This window comes from Neopsephotus bourkii, unplaced genomic scaffold (assembly GCF_033783945.1).
Source record: "Neopsephotus bourkii isolate Nb327-2 ecotype Australia unplaced genomic scaffold, CSIRO-AGI_Nbou_v1 NB_1820, whole genome shotgun sequence".
NCBI lineage: Eukaryota > Metazoa > Chordata > Aves > Psittaciformes > Psittacidae > Neopsephotus > Neopsephotus bourkii.
In genome coordinates this window covers 4,193,792-4,208,386 of record NW_026902293.1, presented here as the reverse complement: position 1 = coordinate 4,208,386, position 14,595 = coordinate 4,193,792, and the positions used below count along the sequence as shown (strand labels likewise).

The 14,595-nt window shown below is 43.1% G+C and overlaps 1 protein-coding gene across 1 annotated transcript in view; it reads right to left on the bottom strand.

The window, feature by feature from the left end:
* CLVS1 (clavesin 1) overlaps nucleotides 1–14,595 on the bottom strand; it is a 99,106-nt gene that overhangs the window by 12,277 nt on the left and 72,234 nt on the right. The window contains exons 4-5 of the mRNA XM_061342831.1: nucleotides 4,620–4,730; nucleotides 3,287–3,522 (exon numbers count right to left, since the gene is read on the bottom strand). Coding sequence (XP_061198815.1) covers nucleotides 3,287–3,522; nucleotides 4,620–4,730 — 347 coding nt within the window. The remainder of the gene's footprint in view (nucleotides 1–3,286; nucleotides 3,523–4,619; nucleotides 4,731–14,595) is intronic.

The window sequence follows — 14,595 nt, the reverse complement described above, 5'->3', positions numbered from 1 at the left end:
GGCTTCCCGTGATCACTGGTAGCCACCTCATATCAGACCTTTCACTCATGTATCAGTTAGGTTGTCAAATAACTGTTCTCTCTCCCCAGTTTTTATTCCTCCCTGTATTTGTAGAAAATTATCATATCCATTTCAGCCTTTGCTCTGTGAGACTGAATAAACCACTATGTCCTATAGCTTCTTGCTGGAAAAATAAGCTCTCCGCTCTTCTCCGCCTCCTCACAACTCTCAGGTGAAGCTGTTTCAGTTTATATGCATCTGCCCTGATGACAGGAGCCAAAGCGCTGCTGTCAGTCCTGAAGCCAAAGTGTGGGCACATACTGGTTCCAGCTTGACTCCCTCCCACTGCTGCTGGGTGCTGCATTTTCTCCTGATTTTCATTTGGAGACTTTTAACTTTCAGGTGATGACTTCAGTTTGGTCTCAGGTGCATCTTTAAAATGCCCTTTTTCTCCCTTCTGCATTCCTTTTCTAACATAGATTAAGTGGCCACAAAAGTCGTCCTTTTCCTGGCATTTTTCTTCCAGATCTGTAATACCTGTCTTGATTTCTCAACATCTCCACTACTAAAATCACTAGACACTGTATTTGTGCACATGGTGAACTTGTCTCTGAGTGTAGGATGGCAGTACTGCATTTAACAAGGGCATTTCTCTGTGGTCTTAGGGCAAGACTCTAAGCTGTTTTAGCAGCACTGAGCTCCAGCATTAAGAAAGCTTTAACACAGCACTGGTGCAGTGGCAGTTCTAGGAAGGACATGCTTGTATGGCTGTACAGCAAGTGGATGCAGAGCCAGGAGGGGCAACCCACAACCCTGCACCTTGTCACACAGCAGGATGGTGCTTCAAGTCGGGGAGTAGAACTACTACTGTCCCCCCCAACCTCTCAGGCAAATTCACCTCTCATAAGCATTCCCTGCCTCTGCAGCTAATTACTGGGCAGGTAAACCTTCAGTGATACCTGGGAAGTCAGAGAGAGGAAGACCCACAATTGTTCAGCAAGCCTTTTCGTCCTTAAATTACAGAAACCCAAGAAGGCTCAGTCTTCATATATTACCTCTTTCAGAGGAACATAAATGCCAAAGAAAAGGTCAGACACCTTTTTTTTGTTAAACCAAACATTTCAACATAGAAGCGCAAAATTACCACTTTTACTCAAGCATGTAAAGATTTTTACGCTGTGAGTGGAGGATGAGAGATTTTTAATGAAACTATAAAATCACATTAATAAGGGAAAAAATCATAGGGCATTTGTGAGGGAATTATACTTGAGATGACAACTAATGCTAGGAAATCACCTATGCCTAGTGCAAACCTTCCTGGAGTATCCAGGAACCTCAGCCATGGCCTGAGACTCTTGTTGTTGTGATGTCTAAAGAGGCAAGGAGGGTGATACATAAAGACAGGTAATGCTGTTAGAAATCTGTGGACTTTTCAATAGGCCTTAGAGATAAATCTTGTCTAATAAATCTAATAAAGCACACAATTATGCTTCTTAAGCATAGGCTTTTACCTCGTTAGGCCAAACTGTAATTTCAGGGGAAGGAGAATCAAAGCAAATACTCATAGGAGAAAATCTGTTGAACCAGTGAACTTTTCACCTCTAAGAGCTAGTAATGACCATAGGGTGCAAGATCAGATGGTTCACTTAACTGATGAGTAACGAAATTAGGCTAAAAGTTAGACCTAGTCTGCCCAGAGGCAACATGACAAATTAGATTCATCCGCTTGCCATATTTGTATTAATGCACTTTTGTACTAGTGAGCGGATTATAAAAGAAGGCTTTGCCTCAAGGCAGGGCTTTCTGGCCCTGAACTCAATTTCAAGCTGAGCTTCTCTCCTGAGGATACGATAAGATCGTCCCTTCTTTACAGCCAAGGATCTGATGCTCAGCAAGGATTTACGTGTGGATACTTGTGTTAAGAACAGTTTGGAGATTTAGAAACTGCAGATTTCTTTCTATAAGACTATATAAAATGTCCGATTTTGATACACGTTTTAGTAACAATGGAATATTTAATTTGCATCTTTCTAAAATCATTCAGTGTGTTCCACTGTTAATATTTAAAGAATTAAAAACAAACTTGTTTTAAAACCAGCTCTCTGAGATCGGCTCTGTAAATTCAGCCTGGCCTGTCTTGGCTGGCAGTCAGTAGTGAAAACTGCTATGTAGATGAGCACCTCTCTTTGTGCCATGGCTGCAACCCTGCAAAGGGCCATAGCCATGCAGTTGCATGGCCCTGTTGGTCCTGTGAGCTTTTCCAGTACAAGACTTCACTCTGCAGCTCCAGCAGCGTGGCATCCCTCTGACCTGAGAAGGAGCTGTGAATCAGGAGGGTATTTCTTTTTCCTCTGAAGATGAAAGACTTTTAAAATTAATTGCATGGCATTATGGCTTGTCTGTGTTGTCAGCTTTGATTTTGCTGTGTCAAAATGATGGCCGTTCCCTGTCACACAGAGTGACGCTGTGTCTGTGAGCACCACACTCATCAAGTGGCAGCAGTGAGGGAAAGCATCACTGCAATCTGCATGATGAGCAGTTTTGCAGAATGGGGCACAGAGGGTGAGGTGAGTGCAGATGTTACACTCCTGCAGAGAAGGCAACGCAGCCATCACTCACTGCAGGTGGTGCACATGGTGCTCTGCCATACCACCCACAAACCTGTGCCAGGTATGCAACTCTCCTCCCTCCATCCCTGCAAGTAATGCAAATTACTGGGGGTGATACTCTCGAGAAGCTTAATTTTAAACATTCAGAGCTGAATGCACAACCACTAGATCTAAATCCAGAGATCTTAAGAGAACAGCTCTGCTGCTTTAGCAGGGCTGGAGTGAGGAAGCAGGAGCAGAAGCTGAGGGAGGAGACTAACCCATTTTCCCTTTAGAGGGCAGTGGTGTTCATCGCACAAAAGCTGCATTTCCGATGAGGTAAACCCCTTCTCGTTAACTGGGATCATCATCAGCAAGCAATAGGGTGGTGCTGCCTGCCACACTATACCGGACCGAAGAACATCTCACTCTGATATACTTTCTGTAATTCGCTGTGCAGGGGCTCATTAATTTCCCCTCATTGTCATGCACAGTAATCAGAGAAATAATTATGGATCCACAGAGAGGTTTCCCTTCTCCCACCACACCATGAACAAAGTTCAGGGTGAAGTGCTCCTTACCGGCAACACTTGCCAAATCACAGCCTCTCTCTGAGTCAGATGAGCCCTTCCTGCTAGACTCATGCCAGATCTGCTCAGAAAGCCAATGTAGGAGGTGATTTCAAAGGCAGTACTGACCTTTTCATGGGTTTGGGGGAGGCCTCCCGCTCCAGGTTGGAGGATGCATGCTTCACATGCATGGCGTTGTAGGAAGTGTGGGTATACTCGTTTTCATCACTGTAGTCAGGACCGAGTAACGTTCGAGCCCATGTCCCCATGTCGTATGGAGGAAGAGTGCCCCCAAACTCAGAGGGCAGGCATTCAGGGTGTATTAGCTGGTGAAGGCTGTTCAGGTTGTTACCATGAAGAAAGATCTTAGATAAAAGAAAATTCAAAGTCATCATTGATTCCTTACTCTGTTAAGTACAGTAACAACAGTACTAATGAGGTGTGGAGCATCATTAGTTGACACTGGAATTTCAGGTGGGAATGCCTGAAGTGCTCAGGGCTGGCTTGGGTGGGGAGCAGGGTGGAGATTAGGTTTGGGGTGTGCAGCTGGCGAATTAGGCTGGCATTATAAACACTTCTGAAAACCCTGATCTACTTGCTTTTGGCACATGACACTTTCACTTTCTTAAGTACCAGATCAGGGAAAGTGAAAGTCAGTAATAATGACCATACTGCTACTGTAAGAAGATAGAGGCTTGTACCAAGAACAGTGAGAAGAAAAGGGATATAGTGCAGCTCACTGAAAGATGTGAAGAGAAGGCATTCAGTGTCCAGAGGGCAATCCAGCCCTGCTCCCCAGGACTGACATTTCCCAGGGGTGTACCAGGCTGTGTTGCCACTTTGCACTGCTTCAGCAACATTTGTCTCTCTGATTCATCTTTTCTTTTGGACTGATACGACCCTTGTCCTGCCTGGTCAATCAGACCCCAGGGCAGGCTCTGGGCTTCCTGAGGGATGACCCACTGCTTGGCTGATATACTGCTGAGGTCAAATGGCTAAGGTGACTGCATGGGTTTCAGTGGGTAAGCCCTACCTCTTCGGCAGTGTGAGCAAACAGCCTTCAGGTGGCTTTTTGCCATGTGAAAACAGCCAGCTTGCTGAAGGAATGAAATAAGAAATTTTACCCTCACAAAAAAAACTGAGCTGAAGGTTGCTTCACTGCAAGTGACCTCAGCCAGGCCTGATAATTTCTCCACATTGCCTATTCTCTATCCCTGAGCATGTCCCATTAAAATGTATCTACACTTTGCTAGTGGTAACAGGTTTCTGTTCTCTGACTGAGTTATTGATTCAATCCAGACTACTGCAAACTCCAAGTTTTAATAACAGCAGCAATTCTCTTAGGCCATATGAAAAATGCAGAGAGAAAAAAGGTGAAGAAAAGAAAGGCAGTTACAAGGCTACTTTGCCTCTGCAGCTTCCTACCCCCTCCCCCCCCCCCCCCCCATCCCTGTCTAATTACCCTTTTCCTTGTCTTGTCTTTGAGGAACGGCTTGATTAACGTGTACAGGGCATGGATGTACCAGGGCTGGTTGACAAAATGGACTCCTCCAAAACGGGCAGGAAAGCTGTCCTACAGGAAGAAAGAAAGAAAAGGAAGGCAGTTAATAGATGCAGTGCTTTAGTCCAGCAGTCAACAGGATGGGAGTCAGAGGAAGAAGCCTGCCTCTTTCCATCTGCAAACAAGAACTGGGCTTACTGGGAGGAGGCCAGGAGGGAAATGGAAAAAGAAAGATGCCTGGAAATGTTTGTATCAGTCTCCTCTGTTAGCAGAGGCAGTCTCTTCTCCCCTTCACACAGTAACACATGAGATGCTGATGATTTAAAGCAGGCTTTCCAGCCACTTCGCTTGAACATCTTTTAACTCCATCAAGGGCATCTGACTTGGCTGGGATGGGAAGAGAGAGGGGGTTGATGAGCCCCGCTCCCTTGAGGGGAAGCTTTCTAATTTCTCATTGTGCAGCGTAAGGCAAGCCCCGGTTCCCACGCACATAGCTGCACACAGCTCACCTTTTCACCCCTCAGCCTCCCTGCCTCCCCCCTGCTAAAATCATCATTACAATGGCTGACCTTTCAGGGTGAGCAAGCAGCATATTATGGGGAGGAGGATGGGTGGGAAATGCTGATAAGTGAAGGTGTGGGGAGAGCACACCATGACAGCACCATGGAAACTGCCGTCGCCCAGCTCTCGCTGCCGGGCTGTGCACAAACACCCTCGGCATTAGCATGCAGGTAGTGTCCCGCGGGGTGGTGTTTGCAATAGTGTCCTACTCCGCTCAGCCAGCCTGGCACACTTTAATAAAAGAGGAGGTTGCTGGCGTGTCTTCAAAGGTTATTGTATACTGTGATGGGTATTTTGTACCTACACTCTCATCTAACACATGTCAGGCAGGCAGGGACGGGCCCAGGATTTTTTCACATTGCATAAACGGGGGACGACCGCTGCTCCTGTGTGCAAATCTGCTTCCAGTGAGAGGAGAGGTACCTGTCTCTCCCTCGTGAAGGGAGATCCTGATGAGGCTGTCCTCGTCCTGCGTGTGCTTCTAACCCCTATGGCTCAGCATGGAAAGACAGGGCATAATCAGGTCTTGTCCTTCAGGGCTTTGGCTTTGGGACTCAGGCAGGTTCATTTCCCCCCACAATTAGCATAGGGCATCCTGGGGCTTTCTCTTACCTTCCTCTGGAGCATCAGAGATTGAACACAGCTGGTGAGGGTATGAAGTGGATTTGTGAGATGATACGGAGAATCCCCCTATACACTTGCTTGGTATATATCCTGCTCTGATTCAAGGTCATTTTTCCCCCCAGATTTCACACCTATGTAGGTTTCCCACCACCTCCTACCACCCTGCACAGTTTAGCAGGCACTGGCCATGGATTGCCCTGGCAGTCACCTTAAACCATACTTAGGTAATACTTGGGAGTGGCCACAGGCATTGATACTTTTTTCTTTTGCTATACAGTAGTATAAGACACACCTCAGATACATCAGCTGACCTGAAATAATTACAAATCTTAATATTGGGTGCTCTGTGCAAGACTAGTGGGTAGCCGAGCCAGCAGGTAGAGTGCCGAAGAGTGCAACAAGTGATCGCAGTTTAAATTTCAGTAAACAATGAATGTACCTTTTTAAAGGTGGTACATGCTCTGTTGAGGTGTTCACTCACAATAAAGATGACTGTATTTCCATTGCTGCTGCAATATTCATTAGAGTTTAGGGATGCAACTCTGACTGTCACAGACTGCTGCAGTGCTGCAGGTTGCAGTGACTTCAGCTGGGCTGTGCTGAGAAACAGCTGGAGGAAGTCTGAGACTACCTAGAAATAACCATTGACCAACAGAAGTGTGGAGCCCAAAGTGATTTTCTACCCTGTGATAACCTAGAATTGGGGTTTAGAGCAGACTACAGCCAAAAATGCCCAAGTCATGCAAAATTTACATCTTTCCTCCTACACGGGAATGAAAATCTGAAGATCTGAAGCTTCTTACAGAAAATTAAAAAAAAAAAAGAATTAAGAACTATTGGAATGTTCCATATTTGCCTTTTTTAATTTTCAATTCTATATTTGTCAAGCTGGCTGCCATCCCACAAGCTGTATTGCTAAGGGAGTTCTGGACTCCATTTTGGGGCTGAGCTGCCACAGCTGTCCCAAGCTGTACCATAGCAGTTTAGGTCAGTGAGGAAGACAAAAGTCTGAGTCTGAAACAAAGGATAGTAAAGAAGTGGGAGATGGGAAGCAGGGGGGAAAAATTAAGACAAAGAGATTTATACCTGGGAAAGAAAGAAAAGTTGTTTTGCATTCTCACTGGAATGCACAGGTGATACTAATCACAGTCTTCAGTTAGAAGTGTCAGTCAAACTTCATTTCCAAGGGGGAATGTGGGGATTGTCTTTAGAACATGTAGACCAGCCTAATGATAGCACATTACCCAGAAAGGTCTGAATGCTGAGAATTATAGGAAACAGCCAGAGGTTTAAACTGTCATACAGCCTCTGGAAAAGGTCAACTAAGGAGCAGGATGTACTTTCCTATATAGAAAATTAATTTTATGTCCACCCAACATAGATTGTTTAGTCCATAAACTAGATTCCGTCTGGTACATCAGTAGATTAATTGTTACATGGAAGTCCTTCATATAACCATTTTATTTAAAGGCAATTACTTTCATTCTGAAGGCACACCCGAAAATGCACAAATACCCTTGAAAAGGGAACATGATGGCCAGGGAAAAAAACAACCACCAAATAACAGGGTTTTTTTTGTGTGCAGCTTTCTGCTGATTTTTGTTCCCTGCCCTATTAGGCACAATAAGCTCAATTTGACCTTCATCCCTCAGTCCACCTGCATCTGTAAGGCTGTCAATTAGAACAAGGACAAAGACAATTTTTTTCTCTTTTTTTTTTAACCAAAGAAATTTGATCTGGGAATCATCCAGACACTGTTTGGAACTGCAACACACCAATTTTGCACAAGTCCCTAATTAGAGCAGAGCTGTCTTGGAAAGAAAAGCTCCCGTCTGGAGGTCTGCCTTGTGCAGTTCCAGGAAGATGTATGAGACATTTCCCACACCCCACTTAGTGTCTTTGCTGCTTTCCCTGGGGCAAGGTGAAAGTAGCTGAAATTGATTTTCTGCTGGAGAGCTTTTGCTTTTAGGAATTCTCTTTTGATTTTTCATGTCTTGTGATTCCTTGGGAAGGTGTATTTTATAATGAGGTACATTTTTTGGAGCCTACTGTGAAAAGGAGCCTGGGATCATGGAGCCTTCCCTTAACCTGATTCCTTGTTAAAAATACCCAATCCTGAGGATATATTTACATTTTATTCCAATGGCATAAATAAAATATAGCACGCAGGAATTGCTCTAATTATTTGTGGGCATTACTGTCATTTTCTCTGAAAAACAGGCTGGACATACGAGCGTGGTAATGGTTGGGCTTGATGATCTTAAAGGTCTTTTCCAACCTAGTTGATTCTATGATTTGATGTTGCTCAGAGATGAAATGGCAGCATGAAGAAATACATTCAACCCAGTGCTAATCTAGCCAACTTCTAATCAGCAGTAGAAGAGAAGAAACAGTGAAAGGGCTCCAAACACCTCCTTGGGCAGCTAGATCATGCCAGTATCAGATCTGTTCTTCTCCACTGGGACCTGAAATGAACTAAAGCAAGGACTGTATCTAACTATGCTGCAGTGGCACCTTCCCAAAGCAGTGTAGGCTAACATTGAGATTGAAAATTGTCCAAACACAGGGTTTTAGTTGTTCCTGTTGATTTAATGTAACTTGTGCAGTAGATGGGACTATTCTTTTGCCTGATTTGTCTTTTTTTGACTTTATATATTTGTTTCTTTACTGTTTTCAGTAATTCCCTTCCTATGCTCAAAGAAATGAACACCTGAGTGCCACAGTGGAGCTGTCACAGGCATCCCTAAACCCAGTACAGGCCTCAATACATCTTTTATTTCAGACTGGAGAACCCTCAAGCTTGCAGATCCAAGCAAAATGTTACAGAGATCATAGTTTCCCTTCTCTGCTCAGTCATCCTGTGCAAGGGAATTTCTGAACTGAGTCTGGGACTGAAGCCTCCCAGTACACAAAGTCCTGTTAAACAGCTCAGAAGCAATAGCTTAGGAGGTGAATGAGAGACAATTTTTCATTATTTCTTCCTGTTCTTGCCTTTATGACATCTATTTCTTTTGGCATGAGTAAGCATAAGAAACCTTTTACAGTAGTGTTGTTCTGAACTGCCTGAAAACTAAAAATCAAGATGATCTTCCAACATCTCCTCACACTGAGATGTGTGAGAAAAGCAAAGCTACGTGTGGAATACCAAAATTAGGAATAAATCCAACCTGATGACCATGGTTAGTTGTATTTCTGAACTGCATAAATTTGCCTCATAGACCAATGACCTAAGAGCAAAAACTAAATTATAGTATATTTCTAGGTTATGGCATGTCTAAATTTTGTGGCACAGATTTAAAAATCCTTTCACAAATCAAGAGAGCAAACACACATCTTGCCAATCAAATGCATTTTAACCTCAACCCGACTTGCCAGTTTACTGCAAATCAAAACATAGTTCCCTTTGAAAGAAAATAATTTCCCTTAGATTCAGGAAGACTTCATTCAGAAACAAAACTATTGAAAATGAAAGGTCATTTAAACTGAGGATAAAAACAGCATCTTTGTGCCTGTGCACTTACATAATCAGTCCCTGTGGTGGATTAAAGCTCCCACAGACTGTATTAATAGTTCAGGAAGATTTTATTAATAGTTCAGTGATAGTTTTTCCACAGAGAGTTTACGTGAGTGTGTGACTTTAATGGGTTGGCACCATAAATGAAGAGTGGCAGTGACTGAAAGTTGTTCTCCCCAGATTTTACAACTTTGTCATATTTTAGATAGGTTGTGCCTATCAAAAACACATTCCTGAGAATGTGAATACCAAATAATGCCCTTGATGTGGACAGAGCAGGCTGTCATACAGTGTGTGCTAGGAGAGAAGGTAAAGTGTCTCCCCCATCGCTACAGCTTCAGCTTCTAATTTTAATGCAGCTCCTAAGAGATGAATGCTTAGTTCTGGAAATCCCACAGGCAGGAGGAGGTGGGAGGCAGCAGCAGGCCTGGGAACCGTGGGGACTGCGGGACTGGGATGTTCCCGCACCTCTCCGAGGAGTCCGTGGGGCTGCGGGAGTCAGGGCTGCTCCTGCTTACCTGCTGTGGTCCCTGCTCTGAGCACAGGCACGTTTCAAACCTCCATGCGGGCGAGTTGCTCATCTTTCTGTTCTCTTCCTGCTCCCCCGTGGTTTTGTAAAGATGGGCATGCAAAATTAATGTTGCCGGTGGCAATAATTGCAAACGCGTTTGCTTCTACCTTGGCATGCCCTCAGAGTACACAGGGCTTGGAAATAACTGCAGAGTAGTGGAAAACCATTTAAAGAAAAGACATTAGTGCTAGGAATATGGCAGTCCTGACCTGCTCAAATACGACCTTAAAAATGATTTTTTGCAGTCGGGAAGAATTCATTAATTTGGGTAAGCTGTGACTGTAACTGCTCACACCAAAATGCTCTCTTTTCTTTGAAGCATACAGTAGCAAAGGATTGGAGCAAAATCATAGGAAAATATGAGTGCTTGGTTTATTTTTGCACCACATACCCACATATGTAGATGAGTACACTCTGAAGTACTGCTGTCAGGGAAGGTGGAACTGTAAAATGAACACTGGGATGCATTCTCCTAGATATTTTTCATTATGTTTGTTATCGCTCCTGCTACACTCGATAACTTTTAAAATTCAGCCATTTACAGTGGGTTCCTCCCAGTCATTACTGCACATTAGTGAGGTCCTACAGAGAATCTGCTCATGGGTGTTGGCAGATGGCACCAATAAATCAGGTTATAGAACAGATTTGCACAGTAAACTTTGATTTGTCCTGATAGAATCATGCTGTCATATCATCTGGTCTAACAAAGTAACTTATAACCTTCAGGAAAAAGGGGGATTTCTTCACTACCTTTTTACAAGAAACCCTTTGCCAAACCAGCTTGGAATAATTGAGGAACAGAAAATTTCCCATAAGCAGTGACTCTGTTGAATACACGCCATACCATGGTGCTGCTTTTTTGTTTGGAATGTGCCCCTGTTGATTTCAAAGTATTTCTCACACTTAAGATACAGACTGAGGCTCCCTCTAAAGCAAAAGGTTAATAAATTATATTGATGGAGAAACAGCAGGCTCATTCAGGGGCTTGCTTGAGGATGTATGCAGAGAAGAGAGGAATTCAAGACATGATTAAAAAATAATAATACAAGGAGCACTGATACACTGATTTGGAAGTAACCCACACATGTGTGTGACTGAGGTGCCACAGTCTGCTCTAGATTAGGTCAGATTAGGCAAGGACAGTTCAAGCTTCTGGTGGAGCAGGAAGAGTGAGTCAAACACTAAACTAAGAAGGGGCAGGTTGGGCCACGGGAACAAGCAGAGCCATGGGAAGGAACATGAATTAGCTGAAGGCTAATTTTCAGTTAGTTTAGGAACTTGATCTTTGTAGCCAGCTCTAGCAAAGTGGGCTAATTTGTCTCTAGTGTCCTGATTTTGGTGTAAACCATAGCTCAGTAACACATTTATATCCAGCTTCCCGAAGTGAGGGTGACTGCAAGCTGAGTCGCTTCTATTCCTGTATCTCACTGAACATGAATGTTTGAAATTAGTTGTGGGGGAAGAAAAAGAAGCAGGAAGATCACCAAAGCTGAAAGCAGTTTAGGGTTTAATTAGAAATGCGAAATGTGATGGGCATAGTACAAGCTTGGCTTGGAAGCTTGCTGGATGAACACAGGTGCTCCTGCCTGAAGTGTATGACCACAGGTCAACTGTGGTGCTTCACTCTCCCTTGGCTGGCTGTGACCTATGAGCTTTGGTTGCTCATTCAAAATCATCATGAGAAGAAAGTCTCCATGCAAATGTCAGGATTCCAGAAGAAGTAACCTCTCTCCAGTTCTTTCCCTAACACCAAAAAAAGCAACGCTGTTTGTCTCTGCTTGAGCCATTGGTGGGTTGTGTGGTGGGAGTTGCTCTCAGTTTTGGGGGTGTGATAAAGAAGTGGGGCATTTTTGTAGTCAGATTTTAATGCAAAGTGATCACCAGCAGAGTGAACATGTCAGAAATTGAAGTAAAATTAAGGCAGCTTTAAGGAAAGACTACCCTGATTCCCTTGCACCTGTGTCCCCCAGACACACTGGGGTTAAAAAGTTTGGCACGGAAAACTTGACCCCCCAGATGTTCAATTTTTTAATATGCACTTTTTGAAAAAGATCAACTTAAAGATTTTTAAGTGTTTTTTCAAAGCTAAGCTCTAAACAAAATTAATTAGGGTTATTAACCCCTGTATCCAAAATCTGCTATTTTCCTTAGCTGACCTGACTTAAACCTCTCCCTGGTAATTTCTATTTCCATAGACAGGTCTTGCACCCATCCTGAAGGATACTAGATCTGTGGGACGCTGTGGTGGAAAGCACAGGGACTGAAGGAGGTAGGAGAGAAGAAAATCACACTGAGGCAAACCCACTAGGATTTAAAAGGCTATTGAAAGGAGACACTCAAGTGCACACAAAAAGCCGGTCCTGAAGACGAAGAAGTATAGCACCTTATTTCCTGTTAGATATCAGGATTTTAAACAAAAAAACTCTGTACAAAGACTGCCTCTTTTGGTATTCATTGTTATGCATACACCATGTATGTAAGACATTTATTCTATATTTTCTTCACATCACCACTTGCTGTATCTGTGTATCTGCTCTCTGCCAAAATAACCCTGTATCTGAGTGAAGGGGCAATAAAGGCCAAACTGCCATGGTGAGGACAAATGCCCACAGCATTAGTTAAAGTCAACCAAAGAAAAGCAATCAAAAAAGGTCTTGTGGCACTTGCCTTTCTTCCCAGGAGACTTACTGACTTTGCAGAAAAGCGTTTCATCTTGCCTATGAAAGTTCCAAGGTGTCACACAGAAATCATATGGTCTTACTACACTTGCATTGTGATTGAAAGCTGATGGTGGAGAAAAAGAGGTTTTGTTATTTATAGTGCTAGGCAACCTATCTGGCGCTGAACACAAGTCTGCTGTAGCTTGGCTTGAACAAAGCATGGAATCATCTTAAAGCTTTTGCATGTGCATTCACATGCAGAGCAGCATGTAAAGGAGATTATAAACTGTTATTGTGATGAGGATCAGAAAAAAATGATCAAGCAATTTTTTTATAGGCATTTGTTGACTGACTGAAATAAGCTATTTGGCAAAGATTATTCCTTTTCCAGTAAATTTCTCTGCATTTAGCAAGAAGTTAAGAAAATCCTATGTGTTGACTTTTCCATACATCTCCTTGAAGGTATCATAGGCTTTTCACACCCATTTTCTCAAGGCTATTGGCTAAGCAGAAGCTATGTTCTCACCTTATTTCACTAAGAATTTAAGTTTTTCCCCTAATCTGTTCGGGATCGAATCCTCATTTTAAAATGGAAGGATGCCCTTCACCTAGCTCTTGCACAACACAGATGTGCTCTGATATATGTCCCCATGGTAAAGATATTTTTTCAGTTATTTTTAGTCTTGTGTGTATGTGAAAGTGGGTGAGGAAACCCTGTGACCTACTTTGTTTTAAAGAGTCAAAATGCTGCTGACTGTGCAATGGTGGAAAACCAAGTCTGGGGGATTCAGTATGAGGCAACTCGGGATGTATTAGATAAACACCTGACAGCAGCAGCACCTTTGCTTCATGTACAACCTCTTATTCTGCAAAAGAATAGAAGCCTGGGGAAAAAATAATACCTTTCATTAGTCACGTGATTCAGTCTCTGTCCTTGTTACAATCTCAGCAAGACTGCTTATCTTTCTTATCCCTCCATGCTGAAGGGAAAATTGTTTAATATATTTGTCCCACATAGTCACAAGGCTGATTTGGCAGGAGCAAACCGCAGTGCTAGGTCTACAACAGAATATAATCTCTTAAGTGTCTGCCCTTTTGTGATCCCTTTCCCTATTTTCATTTCTTTTTAGCAATGAAGGAGTACCTTAGTAATGATAAACCTGACCATAATTGAATGTGCTTGAAATAAGTTCTGAGAGCAAATAAAATTATGAGTAATGCTAAAGATATAAGGAAAGATATAAAGACACATTGTAGAAAATATATCTTTAGGAAAGCTGTTTTTACAGTGACAGAAGCATTTTAATTTTCATGACATTTCTGATGCTCCATTTGCAATTTGTTATAATTTTGCCAAAGGTTTACAGTTTCGGCACAAAAGTTTCAACAGGGAGCTAGACATTTCCATGGGGACACTTTTGGGGGCTGCAGGGTGGTGGTAAGGACACGATTTGAGTGTTTCTCAATGGGTTTGGGAGGAAAAAGTATTGTTTTCTGCACTTCAAAATATTTCTATGATTACTGGAGGCTGGAGATTTAAAGCTTGGAGACAGTGGCGCATGGACCCAACCTTTCACATAAAGTTTTGCTAGTGCACATGATTTTACTGGCACAGTGTGAATTTGCAGCTCCATGTGTGAGTATGCCTGAACTCATTCAAGGAAGTTTGGAGGTTGAGATGCTTAATAAAATGGATTAGTCATAGTGATACCCTCTTGTATTAAAACCTACAATCAGCCAAAATTCTGAGATCACTAGCTATGTTTTGGTTAGATATCAGGAAGAAGCTCGTTACTGTGAGGATGGTGAGGCACTGGAACAGGTTGCCCAAACAAGTGGTAAATGCTCCATCCCTGGCAGTGTTCAAGGCCAGGTTGGACGGGGTCTTGGGTGACATGGTTTAGTGTGAGGTGTCCCTGACCATGGTAGGGGGCTGGAACTTGATGATCTTCAGGTCTTTTCCAATTCTAACTATTCTATGATTCTATATTCTCCCACCAGAGCATC